Source organism: Haliaeetus albicilla, chromosome 5, assembly GCF_947461875.1.
Source record: "Haliaeetus albicilla chromosome 5, bHalAlb1.1, whole genome shotgun sequence".
NCBI lineage: Eukaryota > Metazoa > Chordata > Aves > Accipitriformes > Accipitridae > Haliaeetus > Haliaeetus albicilla.
The window spans coordinates 5,449,631-5,473,932 of NC_091487.1; the positions used below are offsets into that span (position 1 = coordinate 5,449,631).

At 51.0% G+C, this 24,302-nt stretch overlaps 1 protein-coding gene and 2 long non-coding RNA genes across 4 annotated transcripts in view; 1 reads left to right on the forward strand and 2 right to left on the reverse strand.

The window, feature by feature from the left end:
* Positions 1-438: 438 nt before the first annotated feature.
* OTX2 (orthodenticle homeobox 2) lies at positions 439-7,642 on the reverse strand. The gene is made up of 5 exons (XM_069783133.1): positions 7,519-7,642; positions 7,232-7,323; positions 3,378-3,597; positions 2,811-2,962; positions 439-1,404 (listed from the first exon to the last, which is right to left on the reverse strand). The coding sequence occupies exons 3-5, from the start codon at positions 3,472-3,474 to the stop codon at positions 784-786; spliced, it is 870 nt and encodes a 289-aa protein (XP_069639234.1). The 5' UTR covers positions 3,475-3,597; positions 7,232-7,323; positions 7,519-7,642; the 3' UTR covers positions 439-783.
* Positions 7,643-7,789: 147 nt separating this feature from the next.
* Positions 7,790-24,302, forward strand: part of LOC138685374 (uncharacterized) — a 94,389-nt gene continuing 77,876 nt past the window's right edge. Inside the window, exon 1 of one of the 2 annotated variants that reach the window (XR_011324597.1) lies at positions 7,790-10,558. This is a non-coding gene — a long non-coding RNA (uncharacterized lncRNA). The remainder of the gene's footprint in view (positions 10,559-24,302) is intronic. The other variant, XR_011324596.1, reaches the window with a different exon arrangement.
* Positions 12,124-14,516, reverse strand: LOC138685373 (uncharacterized). Its single transcript, XR_011324595.1, has 2 exons — positions 13,594-14,516; positions 12,124-12,265 (listed from the first exon to the last, which is right to left on the reverse strand). It is a non-coding gene; the product is annotated as an uncharacterized lncRNA (long non-coding RNA).

Below are 24,302 nucleotides of genomic sequence, written 5' to 3' on the forward strand. Positions count from 1 at the left end.
GAAGTCTAGCACAGATTAAAAACCACAGATGTACCATTTATATAAGACACACACTGATTGTCTCTTAAAAACTACATATTGACTCCTTATGAACATTATCTTTTTTTTTTTTATCTTTAAATAAAGTAGTGCAGCTAGGACAATCAGTCACACAACCCACACAGCCCTGAACCAAGTTCTCCGGGTGCCAACTTGAGCAAGTTGGGCATGAAACAGTTGGATGAGCTCGAGAGCGAGAGAGAAAGAAAGAGGGAGGGAGAAAAAGAGGGAGAAAAAGAGAGATGTTGTCCATTCCGAATATTTTAACCGAGGGTTGGCTAACACATTGGAAACCTCTGGGTGAAGGATCTTTCCACGCACACACAAAAAAAGAAATAAAAACCTAGACTTTTTTTTTTACTTTTTTTTTTTTTTTAAAACTGGCCCATAGGTGGGACGATCTCCCACCTTTTCCAAACAAAGAAACCCAACAATTGCCTAAAACTAGAAAGAACACAGATGGGTCTGTCTGTTTTCTGCTCACTAGATGATCTGTCCGTTTAAGGCCTTCCTCCTCCGTTTTTCCTCTTTATTATTCCTTTTCCAGAGCGTCTGAGCAGGAGATGAGTCTGAACGGGATCACACCAACACTGTCCCCCTCTTGTTGCTGTCGGTTTTTTTGTTCATTTGTTTGTCCGTTGAGTTATTTTTCTCTTTAATTTAACCAAGACCTGACTAAAACTGGAGCGTTCAGCCCAGCCTGTTCGTTCTCGTCGCGATTTCTCTCGTTATCACAAAGGTTCTTCACAAAACCTGGAACTTCCACGACGATGTCTGGTCCTTATAATCCAAGCAGTCAGCATTGAAGTTTAACTTCCAGGAGGCGGTTTGGTCTTTATAATCCAAGCAATCGGTGGTGGAGTTAAAGCCCAAACTGGACGCTCCATAGCCCTGGGTGGAGAGGGAGGCTGGAGACTGGTTGAGGTGACTGGTGACCGCGTTGGCACCCATGGGACTCAGGGTGGCCCCCGGTCCGGGAAGCTGGTGGTGCATAGGGGTCAAGTAAGATCCACAGTCCATCCCTCCAAAATAGGAGGTCGAGCCAGCGTATCCTTGGCTGTAGCCTGATGCCTGGGTGTAGGTCATGGGATAGGATCTCTGCATGCAGGAGGAAGAGGTGGACAGGGGATCTGAGAGCGGGGAGATGGATGCTGGGCTCCAGATGGAGACGGGGGCACTGCTGCTGGAAATGGTGGGGACCGAGGTGCTGGAGGGGGGAGTGAACTGCCCGCTGGTCCCGCTCTCCGAACTCACTTCCCGGGCCGGCGAATTCTTCTTTTTAGCTGGCCGTACCTTGTTCTGGCCGCCGTTCTGCTGCTGCTGCTGCTGCTGCCGGCACTTGGCTCGGCGGTTTTTAAACCATACCTTGAGACCCAGAGACGGGGAGGGAGAGAGAAAAAAGCCTGGTGTTAGGGATGCGCAGGCAAACCCACGGGGGGAAAGGGCCGGCGGCGGGGGAGATCTCGCCGGGGAGGGGATGCTAAAAGCGTTCCCCCGCCAGCAGAGGCTTGCGGGCTGCTGCAAAGAAAAGCTCCGGGGCTCCCCCTCCCTGAGATCATTAGCAGTAATAACAAGTGGAAATGGGCAAATCAAACTGCTTAATAAGGTCACTTTTGGGGGAATGCTGGGGGGGGCAGGGGGGAGCGCTCCCTATTTGCTGTTTGCCAGCCGGGGACCCCCAGGAATCACCATTTAAGGCCTTATTGAAGTCAAGCCCTTAATTAGAAACAATAGAGCATCAGAAAGGGAGGGAACAATTAGGGAAACAGAGGCAGGGGTTGGGGGGGGGGAAAGATGTCTCATTTACCCTCTAAACAGGCTTTCTGCTCTCACGCCCCCCCCATCCCTGGCCAGGGTCGACCTCCCAACCCATCTCACCCTGTCTTAGCAGGGACCAAGGGGGCTGGTTCTGGGGAGGAGGGGTGCTGGGGAGGTTTGGTGGGGCCAAGGCTGGGCTTTGGCATGGGGGGGGGGGGCGGATCCCGGTCCCCGGCGGCCACGCTCCGCTGGGGCACGGCACCACGCAGCCTCGGGAAAGCCTCGCAGGGAGGCGAGCAGGAAGGATGGCTTCGGAACTGCCCTGCTCCTGCTGCAAGGGTGTGCTGGATCCCTACTGGGGGCAGGATCCTCCTGCCCTGCCAGCAGCACCTCCAAAATGTTGTCTGGATTGGGCCCTCGCAGAGGAGACACAGCTCAGCCCCAGGTGAGGGGTCCCCTCTGCCAAGGCATCCCCTCGCTCATCAGAGTCCCTTCAAGGGGAGAGGAAGCTCCCAGTCTGTACTGGTGGGAAAGGGGATCCCAGTCCGGCCCTACTCCAGGGATGCGGTGATCCCTGGGAAAGGGGGGATCCTTTACGGCTTCCGCAGGGACCCCAAATGCCTGCGGGACAGGCGGGGATTTGGTACCCGGAGCAAGGCACGGTGCAGAACCTGGGAATGGCGGGGAGCCCTCCCCGGCTCAAGAGGAGGGGTACAGAAGGCTCAGGAGCTGGGATCCAGGAGCTGCACGAACCCCCCCATCCCAGTGCACAGGGATGAGGGGGGGGGGTCACACTCCAGCAGCCCTGAGGAAGCGAATTGCCACTCCATCCCCCCCTGCACCCTCACCCATCCGTGAGCCTCCTTCATCCCACAGCGGCTCGATTTCCCTCCAGGACCGACCCCATCCCCTAAAACAGCCCCCTCGCCTCCCTGCTCAGCCAAACCCTCCACGGCGGGATGGAGGGGGGGGGACAGGTAGGGGTGTCTGGGGGGGGTCACCCCGCTTCTTACCTGTACTCTGGACTCGGGCAGGTTGATTTTGAGTGCCACCTCCTCCCGCATGAAGATGTCGGGGTAGCGGGTTTTGGCAAAAAGGGCCTCCAACACATCCAGCTGCGCCCGGGTGAAGGTGGTGCGCTCCCGCCGCTGCTTTCGAGGGGTGGCTGCGAAAAGAGACGGAGACCCTGACTGTCAGTCAACGACCCCCTCAACCCCGTCTGTCCTCTCCAACCCCCTCCCCAAGGGGGTCCCCCCATTCCTCCCTCCTCTCCTGGGGGACCAGCACCCCGGTCCTCAGCCTCCAGCGATGCCACTTCTGCTGCCCCCTCCCCAGCAACCCTGGATGGGTTTGGAGCATGTGCCCCCCCCACCTCCAGCAGGAGGGTGTCCCCTCTTTTGCAAACCCTTCCCCGGCTCAAAAGTTGAGGAGAAAGGGAGAAAAAGGGGACACCCCCCCCCCCCCCAGCCATCACGGTGTGTTGTTCCTCCAAAAAAAGCCCGGTGGCTTTTCCTCCGTGGGGTAAAAAGCATGGGGGGGCGGGAGGGGGAGAGAATAGGGAAAAGAAAACCGTGGCTTACCGGGATAACCGACGGACGGATGCAACAAATCCATGCCCGAGGTTGTGAGACTCAGGCCATTGACTGCATAAGGTGGTTGCTTAAGATAAGACATCATGCTAAAGTTGGAGCGGGGAGGAGAGTTGGCCGAAATCCGGGCGAGGGGAAGCCGCCCGAGCGCCCTGCCTGCCCCGGGGGGTGCCTGGGGGTGCCGTCGGGCGGGGGGGGGGCCGCCAGGTGCCTGCGGAGAAGAGAGAGGAGGGAAGGGGGGGGGGATATAGGGAGAGATGGGGAGGGGGGGGAGTCAGGCCAGCTCGCTGCTCCCCCAGCTTTTATCCCCGCTGCCTTTCTCCCCCCCCCACCCCGGTCAAGCCTCCAGCTCGTAAAGCCGGACCCCAGTCGGATTTGGGAGCTGGGAGAGACTGACTAGATAAACGCATCTCTCCCCAAAAAGGGGAGAAGAGGGGAGGGAAGGGGGGGGGGCACATCCCAGCCAGTAATTACTGCCCGAACAAAACCACCCACCCCCCCCAACGCCTTCAACTGCCCTCATTGTACGGCAGCCCGGGGCATTTGCATAGGATTCCCGGCCGGGCACCGGCTAATTGTCTCAAGCAAAACTTGATTGGGGCCATTGGCAGACACAAAGAACCCCTCGGCTAAATAAATAATGCAGATAACAAAGCCCAAGGGTGAGAAACAAAGAAACAATTCAAGAAACCTATCTCTCCCCTAGTCTCTTGCAAGGACTTTAATTATCCCAGGTTTGGGCAACATTCAAACCTTCCCCCCCCCCTCTGCCTTTCTCCTTCCCCCCGACGTTGCTGCATTTCAGAGCTCAAATGCCCGCTCGGGAAGAGACAAACTTTTCTGCTCTACCACCATCAGTCCACGTCTGCAGTAATTTCCACCGGCCATTTGCACCTAATTAGTACTCCGGGTAATTAGATTTGGAGGCAAGTAACAGATTTATTAGGCTTTCAAGAAACTCTTGATGACGGAGCCGAAGCTAAACAAACACCTCGGTGGGGAAGCGGCCCCGGGACGGTCCCGGCGGGTGGGCGAACGGGTCCCCCGGCTCCGGCTCCCCCGGGCCCGGCTCCGGTTCCCCCGGTTCCCCCCTCGCTGCCCCGGCGGGGCCGGGCTTTCTGCAGCGGGGGGTCAAAGGTGGGGGGACGACCCAAAAGCCCACTCTGCCAAAAAAATGGCCGACAAGGGGCCAGCCCGGGGCTCTTGAAAGGGTTAGGGCTGGTTTTCCATGCAAAAATTTCTTTTCTTTTTTTGGGGCAAAATCTCGCCCTTCCCTCCATTCCCGGCGGCCGTCGGAAAAACCAACTCCGGCATAACTTTGTTCCCCAAACCCCCCAAAACTCCCGTGTTTTAGCTAAAAGCGCACACGGGAGCAGAGCCGCCGCCCCGGGAGGGCTGCGCGCTGCCGGGGGGGGTGTTTTCTGCGGGACACCCCCCCCCCGGTCCCGGTGCACCCCCCGCCAGCGCTGTCGGTGCCCGGTTATCCGCGGTGCGGAGTTTTCTCTCTTTTCCCCTCGGAGAAGCGCTTTGCCGCCCTAGCGCGGGGGGGGTGTGTAGGGGTCGGGCCCTGTTTTTTAAAAAACACCCCCCCCCCCCCCGGGAAGAGGCTGAAAAGGGGGAGCTTTGCCGAGGGGGGAGCCCAGCTCCGCGTGGGTTTCGGGGAGCTTCGCCCGCCAATTTGTTGGGCAGCGCAAGATGCGCGGGGCGAGCAAAACTGGGTTTTGCTGCCCGCTTAAAAACCTGTAAACAACCAACAACCACCACCACCAAAACCCTCAAACACCCCTTTCATAAAATAAAAAAAAAAAAAACACAACAACAACAAAAAAACAAACCTCCACTCTATTAAACTCGGCGGCATCACGCTGAGGCACCAGCCCAGCGCGGCCGCCCGCGGAGCCGCCCGCCCACGGCCGCGCATCCCGGGGCCACCCCGCAGCCCGCGGAGCAACGGCTTCGCTCCGCAATCTGTCACCTTTTCCCCCTCCTCTCCCCCCCCCGGACTCCTCGCTCCGCAAAGAACCCGGCTACCAGTTGCTCTGCCCTCGCTCAATAATAATTACCCCGTCCGAGAATTAATTATAATAAATGTTTTCTTGATAAACTAACGAGATAATCCGGGCGGCACACGCTCCCTAATTACGGGCCACCGGCCCCAGCTCCGCTGATCGCCCGGGTTGATTAATGCAAAGCAGCGATCCGCGGCCGGGCGCGCAGGCTGCGGCTCTGCCCTTGGCCGCGCTGCGGGGGGACGCGGGCGGCCCTGGGGGGGCTTCCGCGGGCCGCGGAGCGGCGCGGAGATGCTCCCGCGGTAAGGGGAGGGGGGAAAGGTGCCGAGATAGAAAAGGGAATTTTGTTTTGGTTTGTTTTGCAAACGAGAGCTCGGTTCCCTGCCCGCACCGGCCTCCACCGCGTTCCTTAATTATTTTTTTTTTCCTTTTCTGATTTTTTCTTTTTTACCTCCCCCACCCCGGAGGGAGGGTTTGGGTTGCTATTTCCCAACACGGGAATTTTTTCCCCGGGTGAGAAGGTAGCGGGGATAGATCCACCACTGGCTCTGCTATTCACCCCCCCCCCGGCTCTTCGCCCCCCAAACCTGCGCGCAGCTCCGCGGCCGCCGACCCCTCTCCGGGGCGGGCGAAGGAAAGAGCCGGCCGGGAGCGCTGGAACCCGGCTCGGCGGGCAGCGACCTCCGCAGCGGAGTCGTTTGACCCATCTCTGCCTCTCCACCGCCAGCCGGTGGCATTTTTTAACCGCTTTATTATTTTTTTTTTTAAACAAGAGTTGCATCTTTTCCAAAGAAAGAAATAATAAAGCTCAACTTCTCGGAGAAGCCGAAATCTAAATAAATCTCTGCAGCGAAAGAGGTTTTTAGCTCTAAAGAAACTTGTGCCGGTGCACAAGGACTTTCCCGACTTTCTCTTTGTCAACGCGGTGCAATTCAGAGGAGAGAGGCCGGGGCGCGTTATACCCGGCCGGGGTCTTTGGGAAGCGCTTTCCCACGGCTTTAAAAAAATAAAATAAATAAGATAAGGGAGGTGGAAAACAGCTCCAGCCCCTCTCCGACCTGGATGCCATTCTCGCCATCCATTTCACCCACACGGAGCCATGAAGCTCCGGCCCCAAAACGCCTTCAAGATTTCTCTCCCTGCTATTTCCAGCCCGGTTCTCCCGCCTCGAGTGCTCAAAGACACCTTTGCAAAATTACTTTGCTGAGTCTCCGCATCGCGAGGAGGAGGAAGGAGGAGGAAGGAGAGGGGGTCTCAGGCAGGAGCCGAGAGAAGGGAGAAATTTCTTCCCGGTTATTTCTAATTTTAAAACTCCGCCTTGAGGTCAGGGAATAACTAAAGGCCAAAGGATCAGGCCGGAAAAAAATTAAAATTAAATTAAAAAAAAAAAAATCACGTACCCAACGAAATCGCGGTGAAGAACCGGAGCGAGCCCGACCTCCGCCGGCCCAGGAGAGAGAGCCCGGCCGCGGCGGCGGGGGGACGGCTGGGAGGCGGTGGGAAGCCCCCTTCGCCTTTTTATCCAGCACCTCCCGTTCTCCTCCGAGGACCGAGCAGCCCCCGGGGCTGCCTCGCGTCCTCCACCCGGCCTGGGCCAACCGGGCCCGGCCCCCCCCCCAAAACCCCGAGCAGCCCCCGCATCTCCTCCGGGGGGAACCGCCTGCTCCCCTCCGGCTCCCAGTGCCCCCCCCCCCCCGCCCCATCCCAGCGCACACATACTCTTTAAAAAAAAAAAAAATTAAAATTAATACATTTAATTCCCCCTTCCCTTGTATTTCTACCCACCGAGCGATGCCCCCCCCCCGAAGAAGGATGAAGCCAGCGGGTCGGACTTACCTGCGAGCCTCGGCGGAGCCGCGGGCAGGGCTGGGGGGCGAGGGGTGAAACCTGCCGGCCGGATCCTCGCCAAATTCAGGGGTCGGGCTGAGCTGGGAGAGAAAGCACAAAGCGGGAGGTTAGAGAGCTCGCCGCATGCACATGCCCACGACATCGGAGAGAGGGGGGGGTTGGGGGGGGGAGAGAGAAAAAAATGTTTGAAAAAGGAGAATAAATGGGGGAGAAAGGGGAGGGGACGGTGCGGGAGAGGGATGCAGGGATGCTCGGGGTCTGGGGTCGGTACATACAGAGCTGGCCGGTGCCGGAGCTGGTCAAGTGATTTTATTTTTAATAATAGTGGCAGGGTGCGTTGGAGCTGAGGTCTCTACCTCTCTCGGGGAGCTTTGCTGAGAAAGCGCCTCTCTGGCAACTTTTTGACGCAAACTCTCCAACCAATGGCAGGGAGAGAGTGATTGACACATCTAAGCCAGGGGGAAAATAATAAAAACACACAACAGGGGGAGGAAAAAACAGGCCGCTGCTGTACCGGGGGGACAATCAAGCGAGAAATAACAGCCACCGAAATGACACGAGAATATACATGAAAAGAACCTGCTCGGTTTAAAAATATACATTATGGAGCGGAGCGTATGAAGTCATTGTACAAATTAATGTGATGGACAGCAGCGATGGCGTTAGCGTATTGCCCGGGGAAGGAGAGGAAGGGGAGCAGCAAAAAGCTGGGTGTGTGTGTGTGTGTATAATAATACTAATAACCACAAAAGATATTAAAATATATAAGTAAATATGTGGGAAGGGGGAGATGCGGAGCCTGCCAGGAGCCCTTGGCTGAGCGGCGTGGAGCTGGGCAAGGGGAGACTCACGGGGGGAAATGGGAGACACCCCCCCCCCCACTCGGGACAGAGGGGAGTGGGGTGCCAGTGTACCCCCAGCCCCGGGTCCCCCCCCCCGCACCCCCATTCCTCTTCCCAGGGGCCAAGTGTCCCCGGGGCGAGGGGAATTGAGTCACCTGGGTGGGGCGGGGGGGTGGATAGAAATGTATTTTAATTTTTTTTTTTTTAATAAGATATATAGGGATGATGGTGTAGAATGGGACTTAGGCAGCGGAGCCACGTTGAATTTGCAAAATCCGGACGTGCACGAATGTTAAGAAAAATAAACTCGGTGCAGCGAAGGGGTGGGGGTGAAAGGGGGGCCAGGTGGGGTGGATCTCGCACCCCCCGTCCCCGCTCAACTTCTCCCGGGTCAAAGAAACCCCCAAAATAAAGCTTTGGCAAAAGGCAGGAGGACGGAGGCTGCTGAGGTCGGAGGGAGGGAGAGCTCCCACACTTTCCTTCACTTCTGACAATAAGGGGGGGGGAATAAAATGCAGCCGCTCGATCATTTTAATGGGGTGACCTATGTTAATGAAGTTATAGCAATTAATTCGCTTCTTTGTGGCTCTCTCTGAGCCTGGCTGCGTGCGATCCGAGGTGGTTTGTCCTTGGACTTTAGGGCAATAGCGAACGGTGTCGGTGCAGCCCGGGCTGGCGGTTTGCAGGTTTGGGATGCTCGGGGTTGGGTTGGGGGGGGTGGGGGGTGGGTTTGGGTTTTTTTTTTTTCTTTCCTTCCAGAGAGGAGGAGGAGGAAGGAGGGGGAAGAAGGGAAGGAGGGAGGGGAGAGGAGGGGAAATTAAAGAAATCAACAAACAAACAAACAAAATAACCCTTCGCACAGGAGCAGCCGCAGCCCTGCCCGCCGGAGCCGCTCCCACTTTGGCCGCTGGTTGGTTTTGGTTTTTGGTTGGTTTTTTTGTTTTGTTTTGTTTTGTTTTTTGCGAGGCGACTTGGCGGAAAGTTGGTACCCGGTTGGTACCCCCCCGTACCCCCTCGGAACGCCCGGCTCCTCCACTCCTTGGAGTTAAGTTTTAGGGGTTTTTTTCCTTTTTTTTTTTTTTTTCCTCCCAGAGCTGTGAGACTCTTTTGGGGGACGTTTTGTTTGTTTAGTTGAGGGTTTTTTTTGGAGGGGGGGTAGCGAGGGGCGGCTGCAGGCCCCCCCCCATCCCTTTGCAGCATCCCTCCTCCCCGCAACCCTCACCCAGAGATCCCGCACCGGGCAAATCCTTCCCTCTCACCTCCCCGCACGTCGGCACGGCCGCACCACCCCTCAGCCTCTCCTTTAGCAGAGCACCAGGAATAAATATCCCGATTGAACCCTTCTCCCCCCCTCCCCCCCGCCTTTGCCATCGTCTCCCGCCCCCACATATTATTTAATAACCTTAATCCACCTTGGAAGAATGAGAGAGATAATTCGTTCCCGTGTATCCTGACCAGGAGGGTATTTTCGAAATCGATTAAAAATAAAAGGGGGGGCAAAAAAAAAAAGGAAGAAAAAAAAAAAAAAGAAAGGGGTGTTTGGGGGCTGGAGGAAGCCGGGCTGAGGCAGAGAAATCAAATTCAGTGCCTGAAGAAAGTAGCTGGGAGAGCAGGTTTGGAAGCGGAGCCCTTGCAGCCCAGCCGGGCTGCCATCCCTGCCTGCATCTGCCGGGGCTGCCTGGCCGGGGGGCAGTGGGCAGGCAGAGCTGCTGCCCCTGCCTGCAGCCTGCCAGAGGCAGCAGGGACATCCCAGCCTTTCCCTCTGCCTCCCCCCCCCCCCCCCCAACCCTCCCCCCCAGCCTGAGAAGTTGGGAATAATTCACGCGGCCAATAAAACAAGTGGCAGAGATGGACAGTGTTACTTAAATAAACAAGGGTCTCTTTAAAATTCTCATCCACTTCAGATGTCTAAAGTAAGATTGTGATGATTTTGTCACGGTTTGGTAAATTTACCCCTTTAAGAGGCTTTCATAAATCCCAGAACACACCTTCAGCCAGATTTGAATATAGATTTAGGTTTTAAAACCCAGAAGCTGGGAACACCGCTTTATCAAAGAGAATTTCCCTTTAGCTTAGCAATGTGTCGGAATGGCTCTTGCAAAGATTGGATCTGAGAGGGGGAAAAAGGGGGAACCTTCTTTCCTGGAGCAATCCTGCACACACTTTGCAGCTGCCTCTGCCTTCAGCCTTCTGCAGCTCGGGGAAAAGTTGCAAAAAAAAAAAAATTAATAATTGTTGCAGCTGTAGGAACTTGAGGGTTTTTTTTTAATGATTTTTTTTTTTTTTAACTTTCCAATCTCTTCTGGTCCATTTGGAAAGCGTTTCAGAGCAGGTACAGTCCCAGAGAGCCAGACTAGCTGGGGCTAACGGGGAGTGAGTGGAGATGTGTGATTTTCTGCCCTCTAAGAACTTTGTGCTCAGAGAACCAAAATCTGCTTCTGGGATGAAAAGAAACTGTAACTTCTGCTTCTCAGTAAGTTCTCCAACTTTCCGATGCCAATCGTATTACAGAGCCATTTTCTCTCTCTGCATAGCTGTGTTTCTTCTCTGCTCTTTCTCCCTCTTTACTTCTTCCTCTGATTTAATTTCCGACTCTTCTTACTAACGCGACCGTTTCGCGAGTGGTTTTACTGCCGTGTGTATCGCTCACCAGGCTGATCGCGCTGAGCTGATGCCTTTGTAATATTATGACCAAGGGGAAAAAAAATAAAAAAAAACCATTTATACAGGTCGGGTGAAAGTTAAGGAAGGGAGCAACCCCCCCCCCCCCCAAATGAACTGATTTATTATTTGTCATCTTTGTACCTCTGATCGGCTCCGGAAAGCGATGCATGCTACGCACTTTTAAGCTTTTCCCTCATCGGATTTGTGTCTAGTTAAAATATTCCAGACTTTCCTTGAAGTTTATCTGCAATTCAATTGCGGGTTGGGGTTTTTTTAAGGGTTTGGGTTTTTGTTTGGGGTTTTTTTTTTGTTTTTTTTTTTTTTTTTAGTTCGACACTCCCCCTCACCCCCAAGTCTCCCTTTTTGGGGGTGCAAAGCCAGAGACACTGGCAAAGCTATGTCACTTCGAGAAAGGGTCGGATTCGTTTTAAAATGCCGGAATGCTAAAAACAAAACAAATAAAAAAAAAATCCCCTCCTTACTCAAGCGTCTGGGAGAGGGGTGGCAGAGCCGTCACCTCCTTTGGGGAAGGAAAAAAAAAATAATAAAGGCAGCACCTTCACCTAGATGAAACCAAGTTTCATAAGTGGGATGGGGGGGCCCGGGGGAGGAAAGGAGGGGATGGTGGAGGCATTTAGGGGCGATCTGCAATTTGTCCAGCTCATTTCGGAGCCAGACAAGTCCTAAAAACTCTACCCCGAAAGCAGAGAAAGTGAGGTCAGGGCTTGCACCTGAGGGAAGGTCTTATGTGCACCGGGAGGGGGGGGAATCGTACCCCCCCCAAAAGAAAAAAACCCCCACAGAACCGAAATAGAGAAATAAATCAACTGCATTTAATAAATAAATAAATAGTCTCGGGGGGGAGGCTGTGCGTGGGGGGGGACGGGACACGCGTGGGGGCCGGTGCGGGGCGTCCCCCGGGGGCCGGTGCGGGAGGTTGGGGAAGGGTTGGGTGTCTGTGTGTGTGTGTGTCCGTGTGTCTGTGTGTCCGTGTGTGTGTGTGTGTGTGTGTGTCCCCGTGTGTTGATGAAAGGCGCTAATACTGCCAGTTTACATAATTTTTCTCTCCAGGCCATGAAGTTACCTTGATGAGCAGCTTTCTGCAGCAATCAGATTATAGCTCCCAACCCAGATATTAAAATAACGGTTACAGTCCCATATCTTGCGTGTTGGCAAACTTGGGAGAAATGAAGGGGTCGGGGGGAGGGGGGGTGGAAGGGAGAGAAAGAGCCAGAAAAGGGGTTTTGTAAGAAAGAAGAAAAGAAAACCGCAGAGAAGCTTTAAACTAGTCTTTCGTTTGTAACCTTTTACAACCTTTATTTCCCGTGTATGAAAAGCTCCTTTTATTGAGACCCAGAAAGAACTTTTATTCCCCCCCCCTTTGGATTTTTAATTAGAGCCCATCAATTGCAGCCATATATATAGGAATCGATATAAAGTAATCCGTGGAGATGGGCTAAGGTTTTAATCGAAAATCTTCTTTGCCATTCTTTGCAGATCTTCTTTAGCCGCTGGGCTGGTGGAGAAACAAATGTTCATTACAAAAATACCCCCCGAAACCCCCAAAACAGCCCCCCCCAACAAAGCCACAATGCAGAAAGCTTGCAAAAGATCAGAAACCAACTGTTGTTACCATGTGAATAAGAAATTACTCTTATGCTTAACTTCCTTCTCCCTTGCAGGCAGTGATTTTTCATATTGGAAACTTTAAAACTAGCTCGGAAGACTACAGATAATTTTTTCTTTCTTAAATTGTATATGGGTAATAGTATTTTCCGTGCGGGAAGGGGCTGGCTTGTGCGTCCGCGAGTGTCTGTGTGTCCGGTAACAAAGATCCCACAAGTACAACACTGCGGTGAAATCCAGACACGGTCCTCTTGCAGCTTCTCAGGCTCACAAATATCGCACTTTTTTTTTTTTCCCCGTAGTGTTTGGTTTTTTCTCTCTTTTCTTTCTTTCTTTCTTTTTTTTTTTAAGGTGTTTTACATTATGTAAAATTTAACTCTTTGCTTTCACGCGATGGAATATTTCTTTTCCAACGTAAAAAGGCAAGGAGGAAAAATCCCAACTCCTCCAAAGCTCCCCCAACCTTTCTCGTTTCTAAAGAACCGGGACTGTTTTTCTCCAGGGGAAGGAGGGGAGTGGAAGCTAAATATTAAACAATGCAGGCAGCTTCGGGTTTATTTTGGTAAATTAATTGTGAGACTATTCTGGCTCCTGTGTGTTTCTGCATGATTAAACTGTGCTATTTGTTCCCCAAAGCTGCGCATTAGCAGAAAGTGCGAGTCTATTTTAAAGCATCATCCTCAGGTTTAATGTAAGCAAACTAGGCTGAGTGAAAAGTTTACCCGAGTAATTGCAGCTAAGAGTCGACTTTAGTTGGTTTAATCATTATTTTCTATCTGATAAGTGCGTTTTAAAGAACGGACCCTGCATTTTTTTAATCTGAAGGAAGCGAATCTGACCGTATTTGTACCCCAACCTCGCGTCTTATCTGTATGAAATTTCAATTTATTTAAAAGCCTGGTATTTAATACACTACACGGGCCACATTTAGTTTAGACAAACCCCCTCTTGTACTTTCTCCGTAATCACGCCTAATGAAAACGTGGGATTTTCCCATTATTAAAAAAAAAAAAAAGTGAAAATATAATGCATCTTCATTAGGAAAATTGACTGCTGTGCTCAAGACAGTTCTTAATTGAAAAGGCAACCTATTTTAATGGTGTGGTTGAGGAGAAGATTACATACTTTATCCAAACACAAAGACAATTAATAATGAGGACCAGGCTGCTGCCATTAACTCTAATGTAGTTACATCAATGTCAAGGGAAGTGCTCGTACCTGAGAGGTGCTGGGGGGGCTGCACCCCGCCGCCCCCTCCGCCCTGCCCGGCCACCGCTCATCCCCTCCTCCGGCAGCACCAGCAGCACCCAGGCATCGCCGCCGTCTCCCCGCTCCACCGAGAAAAAAAAACCAAACCCACCCAGCAGCATCATCCCCGCCGCTTTGCCCCCCTCCCTCAACCCCCTCCCTTCGTATTATTATTTTTTTTTTCTAAATTTTTTTTTTTTTTTTTTTTTCCCGTGGCAGCACAACCCCAAGAAGTTGTGCAAATAGGGCTCGCCCCCGCCGCCTGGTTTAAAGGGACTTTTAAGAGCTGCCTAATTCAGGACATTTAAGAGCATGACAATGCGGAGTGGTGGTAGCGGTTAAGCTGCAGTTTGCAAACGAATCCGTGCCCCACAGCCAAGGGAAAAGTCCTCCCCCCCCGCCCCGGCTCCTTTCCAACGCTGCCAAGCGCCAGCGTTCGCCTGAGCGACGCCTTCGCTTAAGTCTTTTCTTCGGGCTTAAAAAAAAAAAAAATATATATATATATATAATAAAAAATTAAACTTTCACTCGCTCGATTTGCTGATAAGGTGTATTTATGCCGAGCGTTGGCGGCGGAGGGTTTGCTCTGTATTTTTATTTTTTTGTGGCTTTTTGTTTGTTTTTTTTTTTCTTTCCCTAGGAGGGACCGGTCGGTCAAGCCCCGGAGCCGGGCGGTGTTTCCGCGGCCGCGGAGCCGGGGGGGGGGGGCGCGGAGCGGTGCCGGGCGGTGCGCGCCCTTCCCCGAGTTAAACAAAGTCTTGTTCAACCCCCCCCATTCCTCAGAAGCGAAGTTGATTTGATAATTACAAATAAAAGAATTAAATCAGAGCAGCGCACTCTTGCCCTCCAAAAAAAAAAACCAAACCCCAACCCCAAAATCCCCAAATCCAACGGAAAATCGACACCCCCCCCCCAGCTTCCCCCCCCCCCCCAACACCATCCCCGCCGGCAACTTTCCCGCAGATCTTTGTCCTGTACTGAGCCGGGGGGGGGACCTCCGAGCCTGGAAAAGCAGAGCCGGTAACGCGGGGGGGGGTCACGGGTGGGGTTTTGGTTTTTTGTTTTTTTTTTTTTTTGGGGGGGGGGGGGGAAGGATTTCCAGCTGGGGTCCTGCATGCGGGGGGGGTGCTGTCCCGTTCAGCTGCCTCCTATGGGGAAAAAAATAGGATTTTTTTGGGGGGGGGGGGGTGTTTTTGTTGGTGCTGGCACCGGGAGACAATGCGGCCGCTGGCTGCCCCCCCCTTCTCCCCACCCGCCCCCGGGTCTAATCCCAGCTATTCCCCCTCCGGCAGTTTTTAATCTCCGTGGGGGGGAGGAGAAGGAAGGAGGCAGCGGGGACGGGGGGGGGGGGGGACGGGGGGGGGGGTGTACGGCGGTACCGGTGCCGGTGCCCAGCATCCCCTCGTGGACAGCCAGACGGGGCGATGCTCAGTCTGTCCTCACGGACAGACAGATGGACAGGGCTGTGCCCAGCAGCTCCTCATGGACAGACATGGCAGCGTGTGGTTGGGCTCCCAGACAGACGGACATGAGAGTGTGTCCAGCCTCCCCTCCCAGACAGACAGACAGACATGATGGTAGAGTGGGCGGAGGAGTGCCCATCCGTAACTCTCAGACGGACAGACTGACATGGTGGTTGGATGGGCAGTGCAGTGCCCATCCATAACTCATGGATGGACAGACAGACACAGTGGTTGGATGGGCAGACCAGTGCCTGTCCATGACTCTCAGACAGACAGACTGACATGGTGGTTGGATGGGCAGTGCAGTGCCCATCCATAACTCACGGACAGACAGACAGACATGGTGGTTGTATGGGCAGAGCAGTGCCCATCCATAACTCACGGACAGACAGACAGACATGGTGGTTGGATGGGCAGAGCAGTGCTCATCCATGACTCTCAGACAGACAGACACGGTGGTTGAATGGGCAGTGCAGTGCTCATCCATAACTCTCAGACAGACGGACGGACAGACAGCTGTGGCCCACCAGCCCACGCCAAAGAGCCGCCCAGGCTGGGTCCAACATGGTGGGGCCAGGCTAATCCCCAGGAAGACAGACAGACAGACAGACGGGGCTGTGCCCCGCTCACCCCGCCTGGCGAGGGGGTGCCCCGTTCAATCCCAGGCAGACCAGGTGGAGCACGGCTAATCCTCGGGCAGCGACGGGCAGCGGCCGGGCAGGGCCGGCTCCAGCAGAGCCGTGGTTCGGGCCAGGAACACCCGGCCACGTTCAACTGGTTGTTGGACAGACAGACCAAACGTCACCCGGGCGCGTTTCTGCCGGGAGAGGTTAGAGGCCGACCGGGTCCCGCAGACAGAGAGGAGTTAACGCGTCCGTGGCCATCACAGTGAGGGATTTTTTTCTACCTGCGGAAAAAAATAACGCCGCGATTGATTTCCTTCCCTGTACAGGCAGGGAGAGGCAGAGCGGTGGGGTCCAGACTGGCTGTGGCCTTTAGGAACTACCCTAACATCCGCAATCGGAGATAAAAAGAAAGTTCCTGCTGGTTCCCTTCCAGACAAATGAGCCTGGCCGGGTCTCTTTGCTCTTTAGCAGCATCTGCCCACCCTCTGCACCTGATTCCTTCCAGGAGCCTTTCATCTCCCTCCCCTGCCTGCTCCCAGAGCCCCGGCTGATCTGCCCGCGGGCTTAATGGTACGGGAGGACGCGAGTCCCCGGGGACGGTGCCATGCCCACCTCCTTCTTCTCATCTCCGCTCGCCGGAGCGCTGCTCTTCCCGCAGCTCCCCCTCTCCCGTCCCTCCTCAGATGGCTGCTCGCGAAGGGATTTTCTTTTTTGACGGGAGGAGAGGAGTTTTGGGAGCTTTCATTTTCCTCTCCGGAGACAGCCGTGCTAGGGGCCGTCTCTTTATTTCTCGAAAGTCTGTCCCTGTAAGAGGGACGTTAATGACACGCTGGTTTATGCCTGTGTCTAAGAAGCAGGGACTTGAACCAGACGCAGCAGGATTTTCCGTGGAAGCGTGCCTGCCTTCTGTGTTTATTTTCATACTGATGGTGTAGGTAAATCTGCTATCAACAGGTTGTTAGGAAGCAAAACCCCTCCTTTCGTGCACGCTCACTGATAAACACTGCGATGAGGTCCTTTGGCGGGAGGTTTCTTGGGAAAATAGATGCCTTCTGGGTAGATGTTTTTGTCGTTTCTTAGCCTTGCCCCGTCCCCACGCACCGCTGTGGCGCAGGCTTCGAATCGGTTGCCTGAACGTGCTTGTCAGGAGCATCCAAGATGCCCTCGAGTCCCCGAGACACCCAGGCGGCACCGGTGGGTCTGGCAGAGGACTTGCAGGAGATCTGTGCCCCCCTGGTTCAGCAGCTGGAGGCCGACCGGGACACCCGGGGACATCTCGGGTGACACCGGGCACCTGCATTTAGGCGACAAAGCCACGTTTACAGTCCGAGCTGCTCTAACCTGGAGCTGCTCCTTCTTGGTGCAAGGTGACGCCTCCGTTAAAGCTTTTTGCATCCGCGGCTGAAATGCAGGAGTCGGTAAATAACGCAACCCTGCCCGTGTATTTTCCTGTAATCGCTGTGACCGTTTCTTGGTGCCTTGTTTAGGCGGACCGGTGATGTGGCTGCCTCAACTGATGTGGCGTCTTGATTGACACGGCAGCATTGAACACCAAGGGGGGGGGGGGGTCCGAGTTCAGGAGGCGCCAACAACCCAATTAACGAGAGCAGAATCCTTCTGAGGTGTCTTGGTTTGGCCACCCAAAGCATATTCTTGCTTGTTGGTGTGTGCCTAGGGAGCATTTTGTGCTGAGTCTGTGGATGAGACCTGGAGAATGTCCTCCAAGCCCTGAAGTTCTTCTCTTCAATGCATAAACCCAGAGCCATCAGGATGAGGTGCAGATAACAGATAAAATACGCCGGTAGTTTCTTTGAAGCTTGCTATGGTGAGGATGGGTGAGAGTAAAACCGGCTGCAGGTGTTCCTTTGAGGAGGAGAACCGTGACCAATGCTCCAGCTTGTCTTTCTGCTCCCCTTCTCCGGGCAGTGCTGGGATCAGGGCTGGTGCAAAGGCAATAGTCTGCTGGAGAGGAGAAAGGGCAGAAACGGGCTCTTCAGCCCTGCCTGCGGCTGGGAGGAGGAGGATGGTGATCGGCACAGCGCTGGTGCTTGTGTGTGTACGTGCAGGAGGATGGAGTTGGTCGGGGCATGAATGTCCAGCTAGGACTTGCTCTGCCACACGTCTCTTCCTTGTATTGCTTTTGAGGAAGATGGGAGTATGTATTTCCACTTCCTCAGTTCACGGTCTTGTCTTTAGTGAAATGTAGGAAAGCAGTAACTTCAGCCCCATTTTGGTTTTTTGTAATATTTTGCATTTAGCCTCAGCATATTTTTCTTGTGTCATACTTTGCTTTTGGACTGCCTGTAGGATTTCAGACTACTGCTATAGGATTCCTACCTGAGCATGGAGCTGGGAGTAGGTTTCTGTAGCTCCATATTTAGGGCATTTGCTGTGATTTAGTCTATACAGTCCATAAACCTACATGTTTGGTATCTGCTGAGAAATTCAGAACAAGTTGCAGTATGTCTTTAGTCTATGTCACAGGCACAGACACAGTCTATGTCAGCAATTTAAATATTTTATTGAAATGCAACTTTCCAACCTTTTTTGACATAAGCATTACCAAGAAATGCAAATTACAGTATAATAGTGTAATTGCCCAGCTCCCCTTAACTTACTGCAGTTCTTTATTAAAGAAACACTACAAAAGAAAGCAAGCCAATTCCTTTCACATAACTAAGAACTTTTAAACCAGAGCACATTTTTTAATAAAATATTTTATTTTCATGCTATCCTCTTGTACTGTAGAGCCTCTGTGCTTGAATTGTAACAGGGGTTATTATTTAAAGCCTATTAGAAGAAAAAAAAAGAACTAATATAAACACCACTGGCTGTATTTTATCCTGCACTAGTCATTCAAAAAAGCTTTCCAGTGTGAGATGTGTAAATTATTATTGATGAAACACAGGACTTTTAACACGCCAGATTTTTTGCATGCACTAGGATCACAAATCCAAGTCCATTTGCTAAAGAAAAGAGAAGTGAAAACTGTTTCTCAGGCAGAAGAACTAATTTTGCAGCCCAAGTGGGCCTTCGTTTCAAGAAAAACTATTTCTGAGAGAAAACTCTATGCTTTCACAAAGATGGTTTTCACACTGCAGCACCGAGCCTTAGGAGTTTGTACATTCTTGCTCCAAACGTGGCCATTTTGTCAAACTTGTGCATAACTCAAAAACTTGAAGGAAAAATCAGCCTGGCATGGAAATGGCACAATGGTTTTGAGAAATGCAGTTGGAGACCTTAGAAAAATGTAGACAAGGATGTTACGGATTGCAAAAAAAAAAGGCTGACCAATAATCAGGTATTTGTGGGTGAGCCAGTAAAAGAACTTCATGCTGAATGAAACTCTAGTTATTACATTGTATATTATTAAATTCTTTAATTACCATTAGTTAGGAAATGAATCTAGCATTTGAATACCTTACCAGTGCTAATGAATTAATTCACACCACACCTGGATGATATAGGGATGTATTATCTCCATTTTGCAAGGGAAGAACTGTCCTACAAATTAAGGTCAAGCAAAAAGCTCGTGGGAGGACCAGGCTGGTGCCTCAACCACTTCGCACATACACACTGACATCCCTTCTTCAGGCTTCTTATCACCTGTTTGCAAAATCCAAGGAAATAACACTCACAGCATCTCCCAGAGAAGGAATTTCAAATGACACCTCTACGGTCCTCGATGAAGCACCGTTTATGTGGTTTAGAGACCCATGGAGAAGCGAGCAAATGGACAACTCCACATGATCTCCCAGAGTGCTAAATTTTGCTCAGGTTTAACTGAAGGATGTGTAAAAACTCACGCGGCTACACATCTGAGGCAGATCAAGAGTGCAAGGTGCTCATTCCAATAGCGAGCCTCGCAAACATTTGCAAAAAGTTGCTTTTGCCCTCTCCTCACCTCATGATCCTGGACTTGGAGGCAGCTCTGCTGCAAGTACACCACCATGCAGCTTCAAGGGCTTGCTTAATTTAGCTACTTGCCTTAATTAGAACCAGTTGTATTTTAAAAAGCCAGCTCCCTCGCCGGGAGCCAAAGAATTGCAAACTTATACCCTGGAAAGTTCTCCCTTTTTTAAAGATGGAAGAATATGGAGGGAAATTTGCCCAAATTTGCTAGAGGTGGCATAGTTCCCTTGCGGCGTCCTGCTCCTGGTCCTTGAGAAAGCATCCTGAGGGGGAGATGGGCATCTTCATGCCCATCCCCAGCATATCGGATATCTTGGGTTATGTGAATTAATAGCCTCGGGAGTTTTCTCCTTTCACTGAAATATTTTCTTCTTCCTTTCCTGCGCTAACATCAACGTCCTTATGGTGAAAGTGAAAAAGAGCCAGGCTGTTGGGTTCTCAGGGAATATGGCAGCGGTGGAAATGGCACTGGATATGCCCTCCTCTTAGAGCCAGGTTTTGCCTGGGTGTGTGGCTTGGGAGAAGGAAGGAGAGACTAGATTCCAAATTTATTAAAACCAACAAGAATGTTGCAGCATGGATCAAATACTTTCAAGTGTTTGTCCCAAAGGAACATTTAGAAACCCATCAAATGTCAGTTTGTACTTTAATCATTCTGTGTTTCCTTACTCTTATGGTAAAAGGAGTTTTTATACTTGCCTTTCCTTATTTTTTCTTTCTTTTTTTTTTCTCCCTTTAAGGCAGCCAACCCTCCATGCTGAATCCTTATAAAGGACTTAAAAGCACCTGGAAATGTCTCTCACTCCCCAAATCCTCCTTCTGTGATTTCCCTAAGCGGTCACCTTGCTGATAGCTGGGATTTCCCTTTTCTCTGCAGCACTGCAGGCAAGCTTTTAGCCTGAACTTCTTCCCAGACTGACTCTTGTTAGGATATTTCTTAGAAAACTCATCCAGTATCTACCCATTCATCTGCTCTGGACTTGGGCTTCCAACTTTTCCTTCTCCTGAGCCGACACAGAAGGGAGTCGTCCAGCTAATGGGAGAGTTGGTGCGTTAATCCTAAATCCTTCAGTAGAGTTTTGAGCACCTTACGTACAGAGCTGGGTGGATAATGCATTTTCTTTTTGGTGACCAAAGCAGAAAACAGTCAGGATAAGAGTTGACTATATACAGCTAAAAACAGGTATTTCTCCCCCCCCCCCCCGATTTTACAGATAATTTAAAAATATTTGGAAATGTGATTTTGAATCAACTGCAGACATTGTGCTTAGCTGACATAAAATATTTTATTTTTAGGCTATTTAAAAACTTTTTTTAGTCTATTTTTGGTAGGAAAATGCTATTTTAAAATAAAAAAAAGTTTTATTTACAAGAAGTAAAAAAACCCCAGAACACTGGCATTTTCAAAATAAAGTCTTCCTTAAAAGGACATCCAAATGAATTAAGACTTTTTTATTTTCCCAATTTCACCCACACTCACAAATAGTTTTGAATGGCATGATGCTCAAATTTTCAGTGGACTTACTATCTATGAAGATATTAAATAATAGCTTAGTTCTCCCCACATGCTGTGACATCCCTTAATTCCTTAATTGCTTTAATATGAGCAGGTTTGGGTTGCATTTAGACGAATTCTAAAAAAAATTTCCACTCTTGTACAAATCTGCTGTAATTGTTCCACTGGTGGGAAGTGGGTGAAGAAGGGAGGGAGCAGGCGTGCGCCAAACACAGTATCCCCTGCTCAGAGCATGTCTTCGATGCCGGTGTCCGGCGGCACCAGCGACGTCGATCCCAGTGCTCTAGAAATCACCACCACCTGCAGTTGTGTTGCTTACAGTACAAGAAAGGAGACACTTACCTTCCCCAACGTGAACAGGCAAAGCTTTTGCGAAAAGAAAAAGAATCAGAAAAATCTTTTGATTAACCAGCTATTCATAAAAACGCAACTGTGTTAAAATGTCAGGCAGGTTTTTGCTAATACAGCATCCTGAGAGGCAGCCTTAAATTCACAGGAATTTTGGTTTTGGTCATCCTTCTGCATGGGTGTGAGCTGTGGCTCAATCTGGGGCACTTTGGGTGCCGGCACAGGGCAATACACTCGTTTGACCGTAACGCAACGCATGGAGGAGCACGAGCAAGTGGAAACTACCAGCAGCGGGGATCGGTACGGGGATTTATGTACCTTTTTTTGCATCGAAAGCAAACGTAACTGAGACAAGGACGGAGCAACCCAGACGGTCCGTCAGCAGCTTCCCCACGTGACAAACCCGGGGGCAACTCCAACGCGGTCGGTGCGGCCGCCTGTTCTGCTTGCCAGAGAGCCAGATGCTGCCGCTTGGAAGAACCTCGTCCACAGCTTGCTGCCGGGCTCCTGTGATTGCTGTCCAAAGAGCAGCGGCGTGGCGTGCTGGGATGACTGGGATCCCAGCATCCTGCTACAATTTCTCCCCCTCCTGATAATATTATTTTAAATTAAAGATGCAACCTCCCCTCCCCCCAAAAAAACCCAATACAAATTTTATACCTCCCCTTGATGTAATTAAACATCTTAAAATCACAACAAAAACCATTCCAATGGAATGAAAAAAATATTATAAAATTGTGACAGTGGGAACCCCCCCCTCCAAAAGCCACAGATCTCTGGGTTTATTCCTCTAATGGCTGAATATCAAGATGAAACAAATCTTTTCCTTCTGATGACAGTAGTTAGGACATGATGAGCTATATTGGTTAATTAACCAGTTAACGTAATAAACTCATCCTCAGATTATAACGGCTATAAGGAAGGAGTGAGAGCCCCTGCTGATCGCATGCCATTCCCTTCAGTGGAACTATACTGATTTTTCCAGAGAATATTTTCAGTGTTTCAACTTGCTGGAAAATGTTTTGAGAATAGTTTGACCTTGTGCGTCCGTAGCTAGAAAGCTCTGATTTCAGCTAATGTGAAGTGACTTTTTGGCACCGTAGGGATTACGGATGAGGTCTGGTAACACGAAGTTGAGTTCAAGAGTAAATATAACTCTTTCAAAACAAAACTCTAGCTCCATTTCGAAGGGATTGCATTAGGCGTATCAGGTCCAATTTTGCAGCAGATGTAGAGCAGGGCTGCTCCTTTGAGTACACAGCCCAGACAGGTGGATCAGGCTGGAGGTGCCCACAACTGCTCATCCATGGCCTCTCGCACTGTTTTTGCAGACTACGGAGAGCTCAGCTACTCCTGTGACTAACACGTTTTCCTTTGCTCAGTCCTGGTTTTATTGTTAAATTGAGCTGTATTTGTTGGGTGCTTGGATAAAGGAAAGGAAGGGAAAAAAAGCAAAGTCTGCTTGTGAGGGAGACAAGCTTAATTCCATTTAAAACCATTTGCAACATAGAATTGAAACGAAAGCACAACATAAGGTGAAATTACAGCATTCATTAGATTTTGCTGTTGTTGGGCTGCTACCTACACACTCAGTCCAGCAGCTTTCTAAGCAATCAAGTGGTGCCATGTTGCCTGATTTTAAATAAAACCCAAGATCCTCCTCTTTCATTATTTCCGCTGGATTTTAGCCCTGTCATTGTTCAGCTCTAACAGTGCCTTTTGAAGTGCTGAACTCATTGTGAAAATGGCCAACGTTGAGCTCTACCTGTTGCCTATCTCCATGTTGTAGCCTAAGAGAAAAAAGGGAGGGAGAATACAGCTCCAGCTGGGGGAGGAGGATTTGGCCCAAAGAGTCTTTTAATGAAAGAAAGTGGTGAAACTTCCAGTGTTTTCAGCTGGAACAAGCGTCAAGGTAGCTCTAAGAGAAGGCGGTGCTCATTTTTCAACTCTCTCTGCTTTGGAGGCAATGAGTGCTAATTGCCAGGCTGATTTCTTTGGTGCTCCAAGGTCTGTTCCCTGGGATGCGATTTTTTGGGGGGGTCTCCTAAGCCAGGCTGGACTGAGCCAAGGGGGTCATTGCCCGAGGTTTCCTGGGATAGTAGATCCTAAGGAGTATTGCACATAACTACTGGGGGTTGCACAGTGTCTCCTCATCCCAGCTGTGCTGGTGACCCTACAGCTGGTCCAGGCACGCACGAAAATGAAGAAGGCAGGACAAGGACTGGAGTGTGGCACAATATTCAGAGTATGCCACGCAGTCAGTGAATTTCCTGGATGACCTGTACGAGCTGAGCTGGAGGCCTCCAGGCGAGTAAAAGATATTTCTGTCCACAGGATGCCCAAGAGACTCTGTTAACACCATCTCTGCTCCTACTGCTAGAAAACCAGTGATAGGAGAGGACCTCCCTTGAGAGGCAGCAGCCTTGTGTCAGTTTATAGGTCTAGATCAGACAGGGCTTGTTTAACCCAAGGTTTTAGGACTTTCTGTGTTGGCAAGTCTTTGCTTTTGTGGATTCGTAACTACTGCAATTGTTATATCTGAGAAGCCAAACTAACTGCAAGGGGCAGGAGCAACAAGGAAATACTGATGGCATTTTTTACGATGTTCACCAAGTCCATTAGATGGGATCCTGGCTGTACCTCTTCTGGCCAAAGTGTTTGGTAAGGCGTTCGTTCAACCTGGCACCCGTCTGTGTTTCTAGTGTAGCATCTATACACATTTCCTGGTTTTACGGTGCTGTATTACATCAACACCCCTTTAACTTCCATTCTTGTGGTAGTATTTCAATAGCTCATACTCCTGATTAGTCAGTA

Coding starts and splice junctions, on each gene's coding strand:
- OTX2 (XM_069783133.1), bottom strand. CDS start 3,474: ATGATGTCTTATCTTAAGCAACCACCTTATGCAGTCAATGGCCTGAGT. Junction 2,963..3,377: donor TCCGTCCGTCGGTTATCCCG/GTAAGCCACGGT, acceptor CTCTTTTCGCAG/CCACCCCTCGAAAGCAGCGG. Junction 1,405..2,810: donor TGCCCGAGTCCAGAGTACAG/GTAAGAAGCGGG, acceptor CTGGGTCTCAAG/GTATGGTTTAAAAACCGCCG.